This window comes from Eschrichtius robustus, chromosome 1, assembly GCF_028021215.1.
Source record: "Eschrichtius robustus isolate mEscRob2 chromosome 1, mEscRob2.pri, whole genome shotgun sequence".
NCBI lineage: Eukaryota > Metazoa > Chordata > Mammalia > Artiodactyla > Eschrichtiidae > Eschrichtius > Eschrichtius robustus.
The window spans coordinates 70,030,948-70,048,781 of NC_090824.1; the positions used below are offsets into that span (position 1 = coordinate 70,030,948).

The 17,834-nt window shown below is 36.6% G+C and overlaps 1 protein-coding gene across 1 annotated transcript; it reads left to right on the plus strand.

Moving 5' to 3' along the window:
- Window positions 1-16,335: 16,335 nt before the first annotated feature.
- Window positions 16,336-16,672, plus strand: LOC137758599 (dynein light chain 1, cytoplasmic-like). The gene has a single exon (XM_068534628.1). It carries the CDS (start codon window positions 16,406-16,408, stop codon window positions 16,670-16,672), a length of 267 nt encoding a protein of 88 aa, XP_068390729.1. The 5' UTR covers window positions 16,336-16,405.
- Window positions 16,673-17,834: the final 1,162 nt, after the last annotated feature.

Genomic DNA, 17,834 nt, shown 5'->3' on the forward strand with positions numbered 1-17,834 from the left:
AGCTATCTCATATTTGGCCAGTTACCTGTTTAAAGTGGCATTGGTGTCCTATTAACATACCCTTATCATTATTTAAGTGTTTTGTTACTTTGTAGTACAGCAAAGTATGCCAGGATCCTCTTATTCTTTCTGTTCCCAGCGCTGGAGTCAGTCATTTCTTCAAGGAGCTGAGATCATTTTAGTGGAGGTCGCTATTTAGAAACAAATGTTTTTGAACACTTTATGTACTCATTGCTACTGGATGTCATTGCTTCTAGACCCTCTCAGAATACAGAACATATACATATATAACATATTTATCTTTTTGAGAGTCATGCTGATATTTCCAATTTCCAGTTAAACACTGCTGTGTTCTTTCAGTTCTTACTTGTATCTGTATTTGTATTCTTTTCTCCAGTAGTATAAAACTGGTAGCCATTACACATGATATTTTATTTATTTGTTCTTTCCTAAAGTGCATAAAAAGTATTTTCTGAATTGCTATCCCATACTACTGAGAAAAAAGAGGGAGAGTAAAAAAAAAGCCTATTAATTAGAGTCACTATTTGTTTAAAGTGCTTTTTGGCTTTAGCCAAAGGGCCTGTTGTCCAGATATTTCTCTATAGTTAATTGAATTGTTCTTATTTATTTTTCTTTACCTTCAGTTTGGTTATGTTGTTTACTTGAAATATTTTTTTTCACACATTCATGTTTGTATTCAAATATTTTTTTCCTATTTTTGCCAAGTATGTGAATGGTATACAAATATAAAATAATATTACACAGGAGAATTGGTGATTGCAACTAAGTTTAATTTTTATCCTCCAAGTTTTTATCTTTTTTCCTACCTACAAGCTTTTTCCTACTCTACAGCTAAGAAGAAGAGATACTGTTGTCATAGTAATAACAAAGAAATATGAAAAATTGAAGAAGATTGAATGGTTTTCCACAAAAGATCTAGGTAAAGTCATATAACCCTCCTGTACTTCAGATTCAATAATCAGGGGTTTGAATTTCCAATTTCTAAAATTTTAGAAAGAGTATAGACCAGTTATGAAGAAGGCAGGTCATAGAACTAAGTAGACTGGCTCTCATTCTTTCTTTGTGGTCCTAGATAAATTATTCAGCCTCTCTTTGCTTCAGTTTTATCATATATACAAGGGGCTAATATTAGTACATATCTTACAAGGTTGATAAGCTAATCCTTATTAACATCAACCAATACAGAGATTAAAACATAATAATGAGGTTGGTTCAAGATGTGAAGTAGGAAGAGCCTGAACTCACCTTCCCTACTGGATGCACAATGTCTACAGCTCATTTGAAACAATTTCCTCTGGAAAAATACAAAAACTAGCTGGGCAACTCCAACACATTGGACCAAAAAGAAAAAAAATCATTGAAGTGGGTGGGACGGGCTGATACATAATCCTGCCTTAAACCCCACCTCCAGCATGGCAACCAGCAATCAGGAAGTAATTAAAAATCCAGAGTTTCATCCTGATGAGTGAAGGAACCCCACATCAGACACCACAGATTTTAAAACTTGCACCTGAAAAACAAGTCCCCAACATCTAACTTTTAATGCCAGCATTGCTTTCGTCCACAAGCCCCACAAGGATAAACCAAACCAAGAAACAGTTCTTAAAGGATTCATGCAAGGACTCATCCATTCTGTTAAAGATGGGAAAGTGGAACTTGGAGTCAGAATCTCCTTTTACCATTTAAAATCATTTTAAAAAGTAGAGAGAGCTTAAGTGATTGAAGACATCAACTGGAGGAGCATTTGCATTATAGGGCTCCCAAAAGGAGAAGAAAGAAAAGGGGCATAAAGTTATTACAGGAAATAATGGCTGACAACTTTCCTAACTTGAGCAAAAAAATAGGCATTCAAAATCTGAGAGCCCCAGACAGTCCAAATAAGATGAACCCAAAGACCCACAACAAAACGTATCATATTAAAATGCAAAAGTTAAAGATAAGGAGAGAGTCTTAAAAGCAACAAGAGAAAAACACCTTGTTCTGTACAAGGAAACTCCCATAAGACTATCAGCAGATTTTTCAGCACAAACTTTACAGACATGAAGGGAATGGCATGATATTTCCAAACAGACTGTTATAAATATAAGTGGTTATATGTAAGCCTCATGGTATCCGTAAAGTAAAAACATAATGTAGACATGAAAAAATAAAGAGAAAGGAATTTAAGCATACCAACACAGAAAATCGTCAACCCATAAAGGAAAACAGCAAAAAAAGAGAAAGAAACAGAAGAACTACAAAACAACCACAAAACAATTAACAAAATAGCAGCATATACATACTTATCAATAATTAAATGTAAATGGACTAAACTGTCCAATCAAAAGACATAGAGTAGCTAAATGGATAGAAAAATGAAACCCATCTATATGCTGCCTACAAGAGACTTATTTCAGCTGTAAGGACACATGCAAACAAAGTGAATCTATGGGAAAGATATTCCATGCAAATGGAAAACAAAGAAAGCTGGGGTGGCTATATTTATATCAGACAAAATAGACTATAAAACAAATACTGGGGGCTTCCCTGGTGGCGCAGTGGTTAAGAATCTGCCTGCCAATGCAGGAGACATGGGTTTGAGCCCTGGTCTGGGAAGATCCCACATGCTGCGGAGCAACTAAGCCCGTGCGCCACAACTACCGAGCCCGTGTACCACAACTACCGAGCCTGTGTGCCACAACTACTGAAGCCCATGCGCCTAGAGCCCATGCTCTGCAACAAGAGGAGCCACCCCAATGAGAAGCCCGTGCACCACAACAAAGAGTAGCCCCCGCTCACCGCAACTAGAGAAAGCCTGCGTGCAGCAACAAAGACCCAACACAGCCAAAAATAAAAATAAATAAATTTATTTTTAAAAAAATACTGTAATAAGACACAAATAAGGGCATTGCATAATGATAAAGGGGTCAATCAAACAAGGATATTGCATTTGCAAATTTTTATCCATCCCAAAGCATGGTTCAACATCCACTGATCAATCAATGTGATACGTCACATTAACAAAATTAAAGATAAAAATCATATCATCTCAATAGATGCAGAAAAATCGTCTGACAAAATTAAACATCCTTTCATGATAGAAACTCTCAGACTAGAATATAAGAAATTACCTCAACATAATTAAGGCCATATATGACAAACACACAGCTAACTAAACACTTAATGGTGACAAGTTAAAAGCTTTTCCTTTAAGATTAGGAACAAGTAAAAAAAGGAGAAAGCAAAGAGAACTGTAAAAAAAGAAAAAAAAAGATTAGGAACATGATAAAGGTGCCCACTATTACTACTTCTGTTCTACATAGTACTAGAAATCCTACTCAGAGCAATTAGGCAGAAAAAAAAGAAATAAAAAGCATGAAAATCAGAGAGGAAGAAGTACAACTGTCACTACTTGCTGATGGCATGATATATGTAGAAAACCCTCAAGACCCTACCAAAAAACTGTTAGAACTGATAAGTGAATTCCGTTAAGTTGCAGGATACAAAAGCAATACAAAAAAAAGGGTTGCATTTCTAACAAACTATCAGAAATAGAAATTAAGAAGACAATCCCATTCACAATTGTATCAAATAATAAAATACCTAGGAATAAATTTAACCGAGGTGGTAGAAGACCTGTACTCTGAAAACTATAAGATGTTGACTAAAGAAATTCAGGAAGACATAAATAAGTGAAAGTTATTCCATACTCATGGAAAAATTAATAAGGTGTTAATATGAATACTCTTTAAAGCAATCTACAGATTCAGTGCAATCCCTATTGAAATTTAAATGGTATTTTTCACAGATATAGAACAAACAAACAGTTTAAAAAATTTGTAGGGAACCACGAAAAAAAAAGCCAAATAGCCAGACCAATCTTGAGAAAGAAGAATACATCTGGGGGGTATCACACACCCTGATTTCAAAGTGTATTGCAAAGCTTTAGTAATCAAAACAGTATGGTATTGGCATAGAAACAAACAGAAAAATCAATATAACGCAGTAGAGAACACAGAAATAAATCCACACATAGGGTCAATTAATTTATGACAATGAAGCCAAGAATATACCATGGAGAAAGAACAGTCTCTTCAATAAATTGTGCTGGGAAAATGGATAGCCACATGGAAAAGAATGAATCTAGATGACTCTCTTACACCATACACAAAAATTGACTCTAAATGATTAAATACTTGAATGTAAGACCTGAAGCCATAAAACTCCTAGAGGAAAACATTGGTGGTAAACTCCTTGAAATTAGTCTTGGTGATGATTTCTTAGATGCAACAACGAAAGCAAAGGAAACAAAAGCAAAAATAAACAAGTGGGACTACATCAAACTAAAATTCTTCTGCACAGCAAAGGAAGCCCTCAACAAAATGAAAGGCAACATATGGAATGGAGAAACATTTGCAAATCATATGCCTGATAAAGGATTGATATCTAAAATACATACAGAACTTCTACAACTCAGTATTTAAAAAAAAAAACAAATCTGATTAAACTATGGGCAGAGGATCTGAATGGACATTTTTTTCCAGAGAAGAAATACAGATAGCCAAGAGGTGCATGAAAAGGTATTCAACACGACTAATCATCAGGAAATGCAAATCAAAACCACAATGAGATATCATATCACACCTGTTAGAGTGGCTAATATCAAAAAGACGAAAAAATAACAAGTGTTGGTGAGGATGTGGAGAAAAGGGAATTCTTGCGCACTGTTGGTGGCAATTTAAATTGGGGTATCTGCTATGGAAAACAGTATGAAAGTTCCTCAAAAAATTAAAAATAGAACTACCATATAATCAGCATTCCACTTCTGGGTACTTAATCTGAAGAAAAGGAAAACTTGAAAAATTTTATGCATCCCCAAGTTCATTGCAGCATTATTTACAACAGCCAAGACGTGAAGCAATCTTAGTGTTTATCTGTGGTTGAATGGATACACACACAAACACACACACACACACACACACACACACACGGCCCGAAATATTGGTCAGCCATAGAAAAGAAGGAAATCTTGCCATTTGTGACCACATGGATGGACCTGAGGGAATTATGCTAAGTGAAATAAATCAGACAAGGAAAGACAAATACACATGATCTCACTTACATGTGGAATCTAAAAAAGAACAAAATAAAAAAAGGACAACCAAGCTCACGAATACAGAGAGCAGAATGGTGGTTTCCAGGGAGTGGGTGAAATGTGTGAAGGGTAGAAAATGGTATGAACTTCTAGCTATAAGATAAATAAGTCATGGGAATGGACTGTACAGCTAGTGACTATAATTAACAGCAGTATGTTGCATATTTGAAAGTTTCTGAAAGAGTAGATCTTAAAAGTTCTCATCACAAGAAAAGAAAATTTGTTAGCTATATTGTGACAGATGTTTACTAGACTTATTATGGTGATAATTTCACAATATATACAAATATAGAATCATTGATATAATGATATAAACTGAAACTGATATAATGTCAATTACACCCCAATTTAAAGTAAATAAAAATAAAAGCCAGTAACAAAACCATATAAATAATAAATGGTAACTATTATTATTCTCTAAATTTTGTGATTCTTCTGACAATTATTAGACTCCAACATCTTTACAGACCCTAATTTACTATGTTTCTATATTCTGATAAAGTAAATCTTTCATAAGCATTAATTAATTCATAATATATCTGCATACCAATATGGAAACATAAATATAGCAAAAGAAACATGAAAGGAAAAGATAATTATACATTTAACACCAAAATTATGTAGCTGTACATTTTCCCAGAGGAAATAGAAAGATTTATATGGAATTGATTTAATAAGATTTTCACATGGAAGAATTTTGTATGGCGTTTTGAAGGGAAGGTAGAGGTATGAATTTGCAGAAGAGGAAGACAAAAATGGGTTTTATTAGGGCTTGTGGGCAGGGAAAATACATTTTGTTGGCTAGACCAAAACTTGGGCCAGAGCTTGTAATTATATGCCAGAGTACTGTAAGTTTATATATTTGCTTAACATGTAGCATTTGACTGAAATGCTATATGCATTCTATGCTTTCATAATTTTTTTATAATTATTTTTATCCCTCTCGACAGGTTCTTTCCTGGTTGACACAATCTTGTTTAAGAGCTAATTTTCTGTTTTTAGGAAACAAACCAAGAAAGTTCAACTCTAAACAATAATGTAGAATTATAGTTGTCTTTGTTGAAAGTTGAAGCTGAAATTAGCTTTTCAGCCTTTCTGATTTTCATTTGCTTTTCACTCTGCTCTTGGGGGGCACCCATGCATTCATATTACAAAAGTCTGTCAAGATTTTGAGGAGAGTTTATATGCCAATTTTGGACTTCCATTCCCTGAATATCTTCCTTTCTGAGTATTTTCATCCTAAATTTCCACCCTCTGGCAGCCCCAAATTCTTTCCTCTGATGCCTCAAGTCAAAAAGTCTGGAGTTTTCTGCTTGAGGTTAGCTGACCCACTCCATGTGGACTGAGGGGTGCCCTCTAAACCACATAAATATAGCTATCACCTCTTTTGTTTCCTTATTTCAAAGGTCAGATCCACTCCAGTTTCTGCCAGACATTAGTTGCTCTCCAGTGCCTTCAAGTAGTTGACTTTTAAACTATTTCATCTGGAGTTGTTATCAGAGAGAAGTTCAGTCCGATATAACCTATTCTTTTATTACCAGAAGCTGGAATGATTTTTAACTTTGAAGATATGCAATTGCCTTCTGAATTCTATTTTTGCTAATGAGCAATACACTTCAGTTTAATTATCATTTTTATAGGTAAGTTCTGATTGCTTTTTAACTACTCTCATTTTCATTGGTTTTCTTCAATTTCCCTATAGTGTGTGGGGTGTGTGTGTGTGTGTGTGTGTGTGTGTGTGTGAGAGAGAGAGAGAGAGAGAGAGATGTATGATTCAGTATACTGCTTCAATCTCAGAACTCATTTCTTAACTCTGCAATGCTCTTAATTTTTCCTTCGAATGTAATCTCTCCTAATTTTCACTGTTACCTATTTTTGGATCAAATTTCTGGCATTGCCTTATTAATAGGTCTCAAAACTTCTACCTTCCTTCCCTCAATGGTCCATTCCCAATATACCAGCTGGAATGATCCTTTAACATAAATCAGGTCTCAGATCTCATTCCTTTGCTTTTCAAGACCCACAAATGTCTCCATAAATGACTGAATCCCTTTATAATTCTTATAATTCCTTACAATATATGGTATCTGACCCATATCCTAGTCCTGTTTCTCACAATAGCTTAAATCCTACCTCCTTGCTCTTTTTTGGACATACTATATATGCTCCTAACATAGGGTGAATGCTCTAGTTCTTCTTTCTGCCTGGATACAGCTCTAATAGCTATCCATTTGACTAAATCCCTTAGTCCTTTCAGTATTTTTTTTCACATTTCCTCTTCTCAATGAGTCCTCTCCTGAACACCCTATTTGGTACTGTAATTGGCTCCCACTCTCACACCTGGTTAGGATGTAACTTAACAAGGATGAGACTATGTCTGTTTTGTTCACAGATGTATCCCAAGTGCTTTGGACGGAGGCTGTCACATAGGATATAAATATTTATTGAATGAATGAATGTGTGACAGTTCTCATCAATCTATCCATCATGTCTCTTTACTATTCTTTTATAGTTTTCATACCTATCTGTTTTGCATTCTGGGTGATTCTCAAAACTATCTACTGATGGTCTAATTCTCCCTTCCCCTGGACCTATCTGTTGCTTCTGTTGTCTTAATTAAGAGACCTAAAATATGTATAACTATTTTTACGGCAAGATCTTTTGTTTTTTCCTTCATGTTTTATTGATACTTTATGTTACTGCCTTTGATTTCTATATCTGTTATTTCTTCTTGTGGATATTAAATATAGTTTAAAAAGTTATCTTTCAAACTATTTTATTGTGTTTAGTTCTTGATGTGAGAATTCTTCTCCTTGCTTTTTCTAAAGTGTTTCTTCTTAATAGTAGTATTCTTCATTATGTGGTAATTTTTGAATGTGAATTTCTTCAAAGGGGTTATTTTCTATGGAATCACTATGGTTTCTGTGTTCTAGTGGCATTTTTATCACCCCTATATGATTGTGTTTATTTGCTACTGCCGGGATTCTGTGTATTTCCCCCATTGCTGAACTGGTTTTAAATGAATTCATTTGCTCGGAATAACTGAAAAATACCTACTAGCTTTAAACAAGCATGAAAGACCCTTTCTCCTTTAAAATTCTTTCTCCTTTAAAATTCTATCTCTGATCCTGAGGGTATGCCAAGTTTCACTGGCGCCATAACTTTATAGGTTCAGTCTACTAAATTTTCTCACTTTGTCTACCTAATTCTATTCCTACCTGACACTTGGCAACTTCTGTTTCTTGGTTTTACATTCGGCTGTTATTTTTAAAATACATTCTATTTTATTAAATATTTATATGTATTTGAAGCTTGAGGAGAACTCTTGTCATCAAATGCATGTAAAAATTCTCTTTATAGTAAGTCACCTATTTGTTTAGCTACACGTAACTTGTAGCCTGCACTACATACCCTTGGCACAATACACTGCAATCACACTAAACTTCTCATTTTCAAAAACATTACAAATATCCTTTCCTTTATGAATTTATACATGCACTTTACTCTTCTTGTAATTGCTTTCTTTAATTATCATCTTTCTTAAATTCTTCCTGAAAAACTCATATGTATCATTAAACACCAAATGAAAATTCTCCTCTGTGGAGGCATCACTGGATATCCCAAGTACAGTTAATTGCCCTATATCTGGTATTTATGTGTGTGACCTCTGAATCAAATTGTCTATACCCGAAGAGTGGAAGAAAAGTGTTATGCTTTGCTCCATAACTGCTCATCACAGTTACTCAATAAATAATAAATTTTAAAATTTTTAAATGTAATTTAAAAATATAAATCAATTTTTGGAAGCAATATTAGGTCTAGCTCCTCTCCCTTCAAATTTTAACTATTATGGACTATAATGTAGTTCTAAGAAAGAATGTTCTCTGGTATGTTCTAGCTGTTGCCACGTTTGCCTTTCTCGTTGTGAAAATTGTAAGTATGTATTTGAAAATTGTAAGTATGTATTAGTCTTACGTGAACTAACTCAAACATTAAAGAAAGATTTTTATATCTCCTCAAAACTAGAGAAAAGAGATAGTTACTTATTACCTCTATACTTGCCATGTACTGTACAAATACATTCAATACAATCACAACTCTAATTTTATCCCCTGCTTCTTATATTTCCATATTAGCAAAATTAAGTGGATGCTTAAAAAAAAAATCACAAAATTTTAAATTTGAATGCAATTTAAATTCATAGAATTAGAAAAGATTACCCTCAAATATAGAGGTATGGTATATAGATAACCAGTTTCAAGTAACAGGAAAACCAAGCTCTTTTTTATTTTAAATACAAAGATACTGGCTACCTTCTCCAGTGATAAATTTGATTCATGGAGAAAGTTAACTTCACCTTAAATTGATCTCTTGCTCCAGATGAATAATGAAATACTGTACCTAGGAACAACATGTTTTAAGAATTATTCCTAGGCAACCAGTGTAAGTGCACATTTCATTTCACATAGTAAACCCAGAGTTTAAAGGGAAGACTTTTGATTGGGTTAGACATATCTCAATGTATAATATCATACACATAATAAAGACTGACATGCAGACTAGTGAATGATGAAAAAGGGTTATATCTACTGTGCACCCAAGCATTTCCATAGAGTAACATCAACTTAAATATCTATACATGGACATTTTAATTTGTCAGTTTATGAAAAATGACTAATATTTAATTTCTTATCAACTAAAAGCCATCAAATATCTATATATGTTTATCACATATAGTCAAATTGCCATATGTGTGTTTGTATACATATATAAATATAAATTATATACACATAGACACACAGAGTCAAACCAATTACTCAGTTGTGGGAAGGAGGAGAAACAAATGTGGCCTTTTCCTATCCACTTCCAAACAGATTCACAGGCTTATCACCACTGTGGGAAAGTGAGATGTTAGACTGTCTTTCAGTCCAGCTTGGAGCATATGCATGGGGCTTTCTCCCCACGGCACTGTGTCAGAACCTAGAGATAAGTGTCAAGAGAAGACAGAGAAAATACCAGAAAGCTGAAGATACTGGGAAGAGGTTGGACTACAGAGATCTTTGAAGCTGTGAGCAAAGGTTGACATAAGCTCTACTAAAGGCCACCATTTACCCTGGTTCCTAAGAGGCCAGGAGAGATTTGAATGGATGTATTGAATTCTCCATATAAATGGGAATTACTGAAAGTCAAGGAGTAGTGAAAGGAGTAGTATATTTTTCTATTATATAAAAAATCTATATATGAGGTCAGTAAAATCAAAGGCAAATGACAGTGGAATAAGGGACTTCAAAAAATTAGAGGAAATAGAACAATAAGATTTTGATCAATCATTACTTTTAAAGTAAAAGAATAGTAAAAGCAATACTAATAAAAAACTTTAAACACATAGTAGGATGGTAGGAATAAATTTAATGTGTATCATTTCATGACATGTGAAAGGTTTGAATTTTCTTACTAACGGGAGAAGTTACATTGCATTAGTAAACAAAATGCAGTTCTCTACTGTTACAAAGAAAACACTTAAAACAAGATAGTAGGAGAGAAGAATCAAGGTGGCGGAGTAGAAAGACATGGACCTCACCTCCTCCCACAAATGCATCAAAAATACGTCTACAAATGGAACAATTCTCACAGAACACCTACTGAACACTAGCAGAAGACTTCAAACACCTGAAAGGACAAGAAAGATCTCCACATAACTGGTAGGACAAAAGGAAAAAAAAAAAAAAAGAGGAAGCATGATGGGACTTGCACCTCTGTGACAGGGACAGAGTAAAGGGACAAAGTAGGTGATTAAATAGCTAATCCCACTAGGGGATTGTAAGTAGAGAAAAATGTACCAGATACCCCTGTAAATTAATGATCACTCAGGAAAGCAGGTTTGCTTACCCACAAAACCAAGCAGGCTTGCTTAGCAATAAAACCATGCAACAGAAGCATGAGACATGCCCCAAAACAATAAAACAATGGTAAAATGAGACCCACATCCTGCCCAGCGAGGTCAGTAAGTTAATTATCCCTAGGACTCACTCCTCTGCATTCATTAAAAACAAAAATATAAGGAAAGGGTGACATGCTGAAACCTGAGATGATTTACCATATTTTAGTATATGTTACCACCTTTTTGCTCATTTTCATTGTGCCATGACAGTCCCAGTTTGACCATGTAGGGGCAAGAAAACTCCCCTGCCTGACGTGGAAGAGGAACTGATGATGGAAGCTTGAGGTCTACTTAAGAATGAGGAAGAAGGTTGTCTTGTCCCCCTTCTCACTTTTCCTTTGATTATAAAACTGTAGCCCAATAAGTTCTGGGCATGGCACCCTCTTGCCCACCCACTTGTAAACCTTACAAGCATCCTATTCTAAAAAACCACTTCTTATCTATCACTTTGCCTCTCTCTGAATTCTTTCTGTGCTGAGACATAAAGAACCAGAGCTCCTCCTCCCCTGAGACACATTTCTGCAGTTTCACCTGGGAGGGAGCTGAAAAAGAGGAACGGTTCCTGCACCCTGGCAAGTTCTCTCGCCAGCGGGGAGATCAGCTGGGACCAAAAGGGAGCTTCAGAGGCTGAGAGGAGAGTGCAACAAGTGGTTTGTGGCAGGCAGAACAGAGAGAGCTCTACATAGACAGTCTGTGCCACAACCATTTTTGTCCCGGCCTGAGAGACACATCTGCTGGTACGGGGAGAGGCTGGGTGCTGGAACTCGGGGTTTAGAGGACAGACCCAGGGAGAGGATGGGTGTTGACTGTGCAGAGGCAGCCTGAGGGGTGGAGTGTGTGGTACCACAAATGTGAGTGTTCGCAGAAGCAGCCCAGGCCCACCATATAAACGAAGCACCAAGGTTAAGTGGCATGTGAAGGGTGGGGCCGCCATAGCAGCCTCTTCTTCCATGCGCCTGTCCCTGCCTTGCCTCTGCTGGCTCCAGGAGAGCACACCCCAGCCATCGCCTTGTCATGCTTGCGTGCCCTAGCTCCACACCCCGGCTGCTGCCTTGGTGGGCTCCCACCTGGGCAGGCTTATGCACCGCAGCCACCACCTCAGGGGGCTCCCGCACCAACTGCCACCTTGGTGGGCCCTGGGAACAGATGCCAGAGGGTGGCCCACATGCAGAGGTGGGGCTGAAACCACAGCTGATCCCCAGGGGCCAAGTGACTTAGGAAGCAGGGCTGAAATCTCTCCCCACAGCTGTGTGAGCCACAGATTTACACCTCCGCAGCCAGCTTTGTAAATTCAGCACATGTGGGACATCCAAACAGACAACAGGTGCTGCTGCGGCTGGGAAGGGTCTGGCTTTAGCAGCTGTGGGCTTTGTGGGCATGTGCACATGGGGGCTAGGCCAGGCTAGGGTCTGAGCTGCCTCCATAGTTCCCAGAGTGGGTCCAGATGCACGACTACTGTGGTCCTGGGACCTGACTTCAGTGGACCTGGCTGGTGGCCTTGTGAAAACAATGTCTGAGGACACCAGGGCCAACTGCTGGCCTTCCCATGGTTGAGGTGGGGCCAAGGGCAGTGCCAACAACAGTGTACTTTGTAAGCCTGCAAAATGGGTACAAGTTGACACAACATAGCACACACACACCAGTGAACAGCTCCAGTAGAGGACTACTCAGTGGCTCCTCTCCCAGTGGGAGCACTCCAATCCTGCCCACCTTGCATCATATCTCAGAAGCGCAGCTCAGAAACAAATCTGGGGGCTTCTACTCCAACAAGTAGGGAGTAGACCCTGTCCCTGACAGGGCAGTGACAACCACAGTGCAAAGAGGAGGCCCCGCTCAATATCCAGTGCAGCTCTGGTCACCACAACACCAGTCACATCTCCTATCAAGGAAAGGATGGACAGCATGTACTGAGGAAAGAGGCGGCAGCCATCCATACTAAAAACTGCTTTTGCACCAAAAGATTTTAAACCCACACAGGCTACACAGGGATGTTCCCACATAAAAATAGTCCCCTAAGACCACAGTAGATAATTGTTTCTCCTAAACTCATAGAACAAGAGAAATATATGTAAAATTAAGAAGCAGAGGAACCACTCCCAATTAAAAGAGCAAGAGAATTCCCCTCAAAGAGCAAACAATGAAACAGACCTCTTCAGTCTAATGGACACTGAGTTCAAAAAGGAGAGAATGAAAATACTGAAGGAATTAAGAAAGGCTATCAACAGAAATGCAGATGACTGTAAAAAGGAACTAGAAACTATAAGGAGGAACAAATAAAAATTAGAAAATTTATTTGCAGAGATGAAAGCTGAACTAAAGGCAATGAATAGCGGGATGAACAATGCAAAAGAATGAATAAGTGATCTGGAAGACAGAATAATGGAAATCACCCAATCAGAACAGCAGACAGAAAGCCAAATGAAAAAAAATGAAAGCAATATAAAAGACATATGGGATAACATAAACTGTGCCAATCTACCCATAATAAGGATTCCAGAAGGAAAAGAAAGAGAAAAGGAGATTGAAAATGTATTTGAAGAAATTATGGCTGAAAACTTCCCAAACCTAAAGAAGGAAACAGATATCCAGATACAGGAAGCACAGAGGGTTCCAAACCAGATAAACCCAAACAAACCTACACCAAGACATATTTTAATTAAAATGGCAAATTTTAAAGATAAAGGGGATTCTAAAGGTAGCAAGAGAAAAACAAGTGTTAATTACAAAACAAGATAGTAGAAATGTTGAAAGTGAGAAGATACAAGCCCTTAGCTCTCATGATCTCATTCTTTGTACAATATTTGATAAACAATGTCAGAAGAAGAAATGGTTGAATAATTCATGACACATTGACATCATAGAATATTCCATCCATTGTACAGAATGACAGAGTGCTATATCACTGACTGTAGGATTCTACCTAAATATTTTTAGTAAGAAAAACTTTGAAGGATTTTACTTAAATATTTTCAAAATTTAACACCAACATATATAAAGTAAAGATTATCACACCTAAACAGAGAAATGGACAGCAATACAGTAAGAGTAGGGGAATGTAATACCCAATTTTAACAGTGGATAGATCATCCAGGAAAAAAATCAATGAAAAATATTGACCTTAAATGACATTTTAGACCAATTAACATATATATACAAAAAAATTCCATACAAAAGCAACAGAATACACATTCTTCTCATGCACATATGGACTATTCTCTAGGAAAGATTGTATGTTAGGCCACAAAACAAGTCTTAATAAATTTAAGAAGATTAAAATCATATCAAGCATTTTTTCCAACTAAATGGCATGAAACTAGAAATCAATCCTTCTCAAACTCTTGCAAATAATTGAAGAGGAAGAAACACTTCCAAATGCATTTTACAAGGCCAGCATTACCCTGATAACAAAATTAGAGAAGTATGCCATACGAAAGTTACAGGCCAATGTCCATGATGAACACAGATGCAAAAATTCTCGATAAACATTATCAAACTGAATTCAACAATATATTAAAAGGATCATACACCATGATCCAGTGGTATTTATTCCACGGATAAAAGGATAGTTCGACATCCACCAATCAATCAATGTGATACACCACATTAACAAAATTAAAGATAAAAATCATATGATCATTTCAATAGATGCAGAAAAAGCATCTGACAAAATTAAACATGCTTTCATGGTAAAAATTCTCAACAAACTAGGAATAAAAGAAATTACCTCAACATAAGTAAGGTCATATATGTTAAGTACACAGCTATTTAGTGATGACAAGCCAAAAGCTTTTCCTCTAAGATCAGGAACAAGATAAGTGTGGCCACTATCACCATTTATATTATACACAGTACTAGAAATCCTACTCAGAGCAATTAGGCAGGAAGAAAGAAATAAAAAGCATGAAAATCAGAGAGGAAGAAGTACAACTGTCACTATTTGCAGATGGCATGATCTGATACATAGAGAACCCTAAAGACCCTACCAAAAAACTGTTAGAACTAATAAATCAATTCAGTAAGTTGTGGGATACAATAGCCATATAAAAAAGTGTTGCATTTCTACACACTAATATCAAATTATCAGGAGGAGAAATTAAGAAAATTTTCCCATTTACAGTTGCACCCAAAAGAGTGAAACACCTAGGAATGAATTTTACCAAGATGAGGAAAGACCTGTACTCTGAAAACTATAGCCCCTTAATGAAAAAAGATATTGAAGAAGACGTAAATAAATTTAAAGCTATTTTAAGCTCATGCACTGGCAGACTTAATATGGTACAAATTTGTATACTACCCAAAGAAATCTACAGATTCAATGCAATCCCTATAAAAATTTCAATGGTATTTTTCACAAATACAGAACAATTTTTAAATTTGTATGGAACCACAAGAACCTCAAATAGACAAACCAATCTTGAGATAGAAGAACAAGACTGGAGGTATCACACTATCTGATTGCAAAGTGTATTGTAAAGCTTTAGTAATCAAAACAGTGTGGTGTTGGCATAAAAACAGAAACATAAATCAAAGTAAGAGTAGAGAGCCCAGAAATAAAACCAGACATGTATGGTCAATTAATTTATGACAAAAGGCCAATAATACACCAGAAAGAACAGTCTGTTCAATAAATTGTGCTTGAAAAACTGGACATCCATATGCAAGAGAATGAAACTAGACCACTGTCTTACACTGTAGACAAAAATAAACTCAAAATGGATTAAAGACTTGAACATAAGACCTGAAACCATAAAACTCCTAGGTGAAAAAATAGATGGTAAACTCCTTGACATTGGCCTTGGCGATGATTTTTTGGTTTAACAATGAAAGCAAAGTGACAAAAGCAAAAATAAATAAGTGGGACTATATCAAACTATAAACCTGCACAGCAAAGGAAACCATCAACAAATTGAAAGGCAACCTATGACAGGGAGAAAATGTGTGCAAATCATATATCTGATAAAGGGTTAATATCCAACATTTATAAAGGACTCATACAGCTCAATAGTAAAAAAGAAAAAAAAAATCTGATTAAAAAATGTGCAAAGCATCTGAATAGACATCTTTCCAAGGGTAATATACAGATGACAGATACATGAAAAGGTGTTCAACATCACTAATCATCAGGTAGATGTAAATCAAAACCACAATGAGATATCACCTCTCACCTGTTAGGATGGCTATTATCAAAAAGACAAGGGATAGATGCACCACGGCTTTAGTAGGGACCACTCATCTCTACAGGTCTGAGCCTCGCCAGCCCATCCCCCAGGAGACCGTTGCAGTTGGCCAGCCCCTGCTCTTTGGTAACCATGTGTGACCGAAAGGCCATGATCAAAAATGCCGATATGTCAGAGGAGATGCAACAGGACTCGGTGGAGTGTGCTACTCAGGCATTGGAGAAGTATAATATAGAGAAGGACATTGCGGCCCATATCAAGGAGTTTGACAAGAAGTACCACCCCACCTGGCACTGCATCGTGGGAAGGAACTTCGGTAGTTACGTGACACATGAAACCAAACACTTCGTCTACTTCTACCTGGGCCAAGTGGCCATTCTCCTGTTCAAATCTGGTTAAAAGCATGGACTGTGCCACACACCCAGTGATCCATCCAAAAACAAGGACTGCAGTCTAAATTCCAAATACCAGAGACTGAAGTCTTCAGCCTTGCCTAAGGGAACACCTCGATCTTTATTGTGTTGTTTTGTACAGGGCATTCTCTATACTAGTTTGTTGTGGTTATAAAGCAATTAGCAAAACAGCTTACATTTGTATTTATTTTCTATTGCATACCTCTCTGCCCCATGTTTTTTCTCTTCAAAATCCATTCCTTTAAAGAAATAAATGTGTTGGAGAAGTGTGCGTTAATAACGATTTGTTCAAATAATCTAGGGTTGAAGATGGCCTATTGTTTGATCTTGGGTAGCTTGGTGGGGGTGATTCCTTGAAGTTTCTGTGGGGTATAATAGACTAGCCTATTCAACACTCTTGAGTTTCATTCTTGCCCATCCTGCTACTGTTATGCATGGAAGAATACTACTCAGAAGTGCATGTTGAGAAATGCATGGCAGAGAAACTACTGAATTAACTCTTACTCCTAATCTGATGCTTTCCTTAAGTGCTCATTTTGTTAAAAGATACTGCTATAGAGTGTTCTGGGCCTTAGGCCTCAAGTGGTGATGAATGTATAGTAGTTCCATGGTTGTAAAATGGAAATAAGCTAATAAGAAAGTTGGGCTCTAGACTAATTTCCCCTCCCCTGCCTTGGCCAAAGTATACTCTAAAGATTAAAGCTGGTCTTAAAAGGGAAAACTTTTGAGGCAGCCCTCCATGTGATTCTAATAAAGTCTGCAGGAATTTAAACTTAAAAAAAAAAAAAAAAAAAAAAAGACAAGGAATGACCGGTGTCAGCAAGGATGTGGAGAAAAGGGGATTCTTGTGCCCTGCTGGTAGGAGTATAAATTATGCAACTATTATGAAAAACAGCATGGAAGTTCCTCGAAAATTAGAGAGAATTACCACATGATTCAGCAAATCTACTTCTGGGTATTTATTCTAAGAATACAAAACACTAACTTAAAAGATGCTCTCCTCTGTGTTTATTGCAGAATTATTTACAATAGCCAAGACATGGAAGCAATCTAAATGTCCATCCATGGATGAATGGATAACAATGTACATATATACAAAGGAATATTATTCTGCTACAAAAATTTAATGAAATCTTGCCACTTGTGAC

What these genes read in the sequence shown, in the direction of transcription:
- LOC137758599 (XM_068534628.1), top strand. Translation starts at nt 16,406, where the DNA reads ATGTGTGACCGAAAGGCCATGATCAAAAATGCCGATATGTCAGAGGAG.